Source organism: Hipposideros armiger, unplaced genomic scaffold (genome assembly GCF_001890085.2).
Source record: "Hipposideros armiger isolate ML-2016 unplaced genomic scaffold, ASM189008v1 scaffold_10, whole genome shotgun sequence".
Lineage (NCBI taxonomy): Eukaryota > Metazoa > Chordata > Mammalia > Chiroptera > Hipposideridae > Hipposideros > Hipposideros armiger.
Window position 1 is genome coordinate 1,907,590 of NW_017731360.1, and position 4,636 is coordinate 1,912,225.

Consider the following 4,636-nt stretch of genomic DNA (forward strand, 5'->3'; position numbering starts at 1 on the left):
AAAAAAAAAAAAAAGGATTATTACGTTTAATCTAAGTTCCAGAAGGAGAGAGGAAATGAGGCAGAGGCATACCAGAACTGGTGAAAGATACCAAACCATAGATTGTAGAAACCCAAAGACTTCCAGGAAGGGAAGGGAAGGGAGGGTAGGGGATGGGTAAAGAAGGAAGAAGGAAGAAAGGAAGGAAGGAGAAAAAAGGAGAAAAAAAAAATTATACCGAGATTCAGGCTGGAAAAGCAGGGGCCGAGTGAAAACTAAGTTAAGGAGACTGCGCTTAATGAATAAAGCTAACACTTAGGGAGTCCTTACTTGCCATAAAGTGATTTACTCCTCGCAGCAATTGTATAAGTAGGTACTATTATTACCTCCATTTTACAGACTAGGATGTTGAGACAGTGAAATTTGGTTACTTGCCCAAGGTGGCTCAGCTTATCAGTGGTAGAGGTAGGATTTTGAACAAGGTAGTTCTGGCTCCAGTTTGCGTTCTTAACTACTACACACACAGTACTTGTCTCTCTAAAGGGCAACGGGAAGCCATTGAAACGTTAAAACCAGGGCAGCGACACATTCGTTTTCCAAAAACAAATTACCCTGTGGATAATATAGATTAAATGTAGTTTAAGTGTGGAAACAGGAGTCTGTTGGAACAAGGTAGCCAAATATAGGGAAGGCCTGGATGAGCGAGGGAGATGGCAGACAAAAGCAAATGGGATTTGCGGGCTCTTACAGAGTCCGGGGGACTTCGTTTTGGATGGAAATAAGAGGGTGGAGTGAGGGTGATACCCAGGTTTCTGACTTGGGCAATTCGGTGGACAGTGAAAGTCATGCACTGATGTGAGTTAGGAGTCTGGTTTTGGCACGGTGAATTTGCAGTGCCTGGAAAACTCAGCCGTCCACGAGGGACAGAAATGCGCGTAATACCAAGACAAGCCGAGTCGCACAAGGGCGGTCCTCCAGGTAAGGCGCGCCCGGGAGCGAGGCCCAGAGCGCCGCAAGGCCCGCGTCTCCGGAAGCTGCGCGCGCAGGCGCAGTGCGGCGCGGGCGCCCCCTGGCGGGCGGCGGCGCGCAGGGGCCGCCTCCACAACCCGGCGCGCCGCCGCTGCCGCCTCAGCCCAACATGGCGATGCACAACAAGGCGGCGCCGCCGCAGATCCCGGACACCCGGCGGGAGCTGGCGGAGCTCGTGAAGAGGAAACAGGAGCTGGCGGTGAGGGGCTAGCATCGGGGACGCGCGGTGGAGGATCCGCGCCTGCTCCCGCCTCCAGACCCCAGCCCCGCCGCGCCAGGCCGTTACTCCGCGGGCGCTGTGCGGCGGCCGGGAGTCCAGCGGCGGGAGGCTGGGGTGCGCATTCTGCGGCCCGCCGGCGCCTCGGCTTCCTGGCTGTGCGGGAGCCCGGGCCCCGGGGGCGGGGCGAGGAGCCGGGAAGGGGGAAGGGGAATGGAGAAGGGGAAAGGGGACTCGGCGGGTGGGGGCGTGGAGGAAGTTTGGCCCCTGGGGCTGGGGTGCTTAGGTGTGGGAGCCCGGGAAAGGCGAGTGTCCGTGAGCTTTGGGGGGTGGGTGAGAGCCGGCGGGTTCGTGATCTTTGAGGGTTGGGGGACGGGCGTGTCGGTAGGCTGTAGGAGATTGGTTCGGGCTTGCCTGTGGGCTTTGGCGGGGTGGGTTAGGAGGCGGCTGTGGGAGGGGGACACAGTCATCCAGTCTGGTCTTTGGAGGATGGAGGAACGCATTTCCTTTGGGAACTAGGAGTAGATTCATTGGATGGAATCTTTGATGGGCAGGGATGTGATGTGTTTGGGAATATCTAGAAGGTGACAGGCGAGGGGAGCGGATTCAATCTAGGGAATTAGGAATGTGACGTGCACCCAAGGTCTTATGCACCCTGGTGGCTGAGCCCTCCCTCCCCCCTGAGTCTTGGCTTGGGCACCTGGGAGGCTCATCTCACCTGAAGCCGCCCTTCCACGTTTCCATGGCAACTGGCTGACCATCGCAGGCAGCCTTTCTGAGCCTGCGGGGAGGGGGAGCGAGTTGGTGCTGGAAGGCTGCTCGCCCTTCCCTTCCCACTGGCAATACCTTTTATATGTGGGAGTGGCGCCTGCCCCAGCCGGGGTTCTTGACAGCTGGGTTTCCATGAACCCTCTGAAGTATATACAACATTTTGCATGTGTATATACATTTTTCAGGGAACAGGCTCTTTATATTTCATTCTATTCTCAAAAGGATCCAATAAGACAGGTCTAGACTGTCTTAGTCTGAAAGAGCCTGTCCCTCCCCATATGATCTGTCTCTCCACTAAGGGTAGTTTAATGTAGTTGTGCTTGAGTTTATAAGAAATATCAAGATTTCAGTTTGGTCAGACAATATTTGCATTTATAAGGCATTATCTGTTTCCTTGTTTTTCATCTCTCAGGAAACACTGGCAAACTTGGAGAGACAGATCTATGCTTTTGAAGGAAGCTACCTGGAAGACACTCAGATGTATGGCAACATTATTCGTGGCTGGGATAGATATCTGACCAACCAAAAGTGAGTGTCAGAAGCCTGTAGTGTTTGACCTGCTGATACTTGTTTTTAATGCTGTCTATTCTTGGTGGCAACTTTGCAGGAAGGCAGCACTAAGTGGTAGTGTGGAAAGAGGTTTGGGCTTGAACTTTGAACTCTGGCTGAGCCTCGCTGAGTCATCCTGGACAAGTCCTACATCTGTACACTGGGGAAAGTGTGGTCTATGGCACAGGGGTGTGTGAAGCTTACATGAAATACAGCCTATATTGCCTTTCACAACAGCATACTATTAATGGCTTCCACATTTTAATCAGTCATGAGTTCCACCCTCACAATATTTGCCATATGCGTGTGCCAACCCTACCATTATTTATTTAGTACTATTATTGAAAAACTTCTAAACTTTTTGAGACTTTTAAAGTCTGTAGAAAAATGGAAAGAATGGTACATGAACACTTGAAGCCCTTCACCGGCATTCACCGATTAACTTGTTGCCATGTTTGCTTTCTTGCTCTTTTCTGTTTTTCCTCACTATAACGTATAAACACACATACCTATATTTACATGTTAAAAACATTTTTTTCAATTTTGAAGTAATTATAGATACATAGGAAGTTACAAAAATAGTACAGAGAGGTCCCATGTACCCTTCACCCAGTTTTCCCCAGTGATTTTTATGTAACTATAGTACAACATCAAAAGCCAGGAAATTAACATTAGTGCAATGTGTATATGTAGTTCTGTCATTGTATCATGTGTGTAGAGTCCTATAACCACTACTGCAATCAAGGACAAAATTATTCCATCACCACAAAGATCTGATATGCTACCCCTTTGTGATTATATTAATATCTCCCCTTTCCCCCTATACTTTGGTGTGTTTTTTTTCTAAATCATTTAAAAGTTAGAAGCAGATATCATGACACATTGTCCCTAATTATTGTCAGTAATTATCTCCTAAGAATAAGAACATTGTTCTTACTTAACCACAATTATCATGTCTAGAAAATTAGCACTACGTTAATAGTATCATCTAATACACAGTATTTATTCGAATTCCCCTAATTGTCCCCAACATGCTTTGCTACCTTGTTTTGATTCAGTCAAGAGTTTTTCACTGCATTGATGTCTCTTTAGTTTCTTAATTTAAGAGTGTCTCCCACCCTTTTTGGTGGTGAAGTTGTTCATAATGTCTTGTAGATTGTCCCAATTCTAGGTTTTTCTTGTGACCTCATGAGCGATCCTTTAAACATTTTTGGCAGAAATGTTGCATTAGTGATTTGTGTACCTCTTGTTTGCCTCTATTTTATCAGACGGCACATAATGTCAGGTTGTCGCATTATTGGTGCTGCTAAGTTTGACCATATGATTTCTCCATTGTGAAAGTTTATTTCTTCTCTTCGTAATTAACTAGTAATTTTGGAGCTTATACTTTTAGAGAGTGGGAATATATTGCTACCCCCCCCCCCAATTTTTATTCACTGGCTTTATTATACATTGTTGATTTCTATCTGAATCAGTTATTATACTGGAGGTTGCAAAATGGTGGTTCTAATTTCTCCTGTTCCTTTTACATTTATTACTGGTATTCTGAAAGAAGAGCCTTCCCCTTTTATCTTCTCTCCCTTTCATTCTATCTCTGTCTCTTTAGTAACACTATAGACTCGTGAAGTTTTTTTTTTCTAATCATGTTGGGATCTAGTGTTGTCACTCTTTTATCATTGATGTTTATTTCATTTTTAAGTATAAATTAATTTATTGAAATTAATAGAGAAGTGCACAAATCATAAATATACAGCTCTGTGACTTTCCACAAAGCCAGCACACCCATCCTTATCCTTTTTGATGCTTAGTTTATCCCAAATATCACCAGAGGGAGCCTCCTCAACCTGATACCTTTGTCCTTTTGACATGACCCTATTAGTCTGAGTACTTTGTTCCTTTCTGTCATGTCCTTTTCTTGTCCCAGACCTGATTATCAGCCATTTTTCTAAGGGACCTTGGTTTTTTTCTTTAAATTTTTAAAATTAAGTTTGTTTAACAGAGACACTTCATATCACTAGTCTGTGCTAGTTGTTTTTAGTAATCATTACAATAAATACATATTGGGCCAGCCAAGTGGCTTGTTGGTTAGGA

General features: G+C 45.8%; 1 protein-coding gene across 4 annotated transcripts in view; it reads left to right on the forward strand.

Moving 5' to 3' along the window:
• Positions 1–1,061: 1,061 nt before the first annotated feature.
• MEAF6 (MYST/Esa1 associated factor 6) overlaps positions 1,062–4,636 on the forward strand; it is a 33,941-nt gene continuing 30,366 nt past the window's right edge. For all 4 annotated transcript variants that reach the window (XR_002125850.1, XR_002125851.1, XM_019659093.1 and 1 more), the window contains exons 1-2: positions 1,062–1,207; positions 2,409–2,524. Coding sequence is in view for 2 of the 4 variants with exons in the window: in XM_019659093.1 (XP_019514638.1) it covers positions 1,118–1,207; positions 2,409–2,524 (206 nt within the window). In the remaining 2 variants the exon portion in view is untranslated. The remainder of the gene's footprint in view (positions 1,208–2,408; positions 2,525–4,636) is intronic.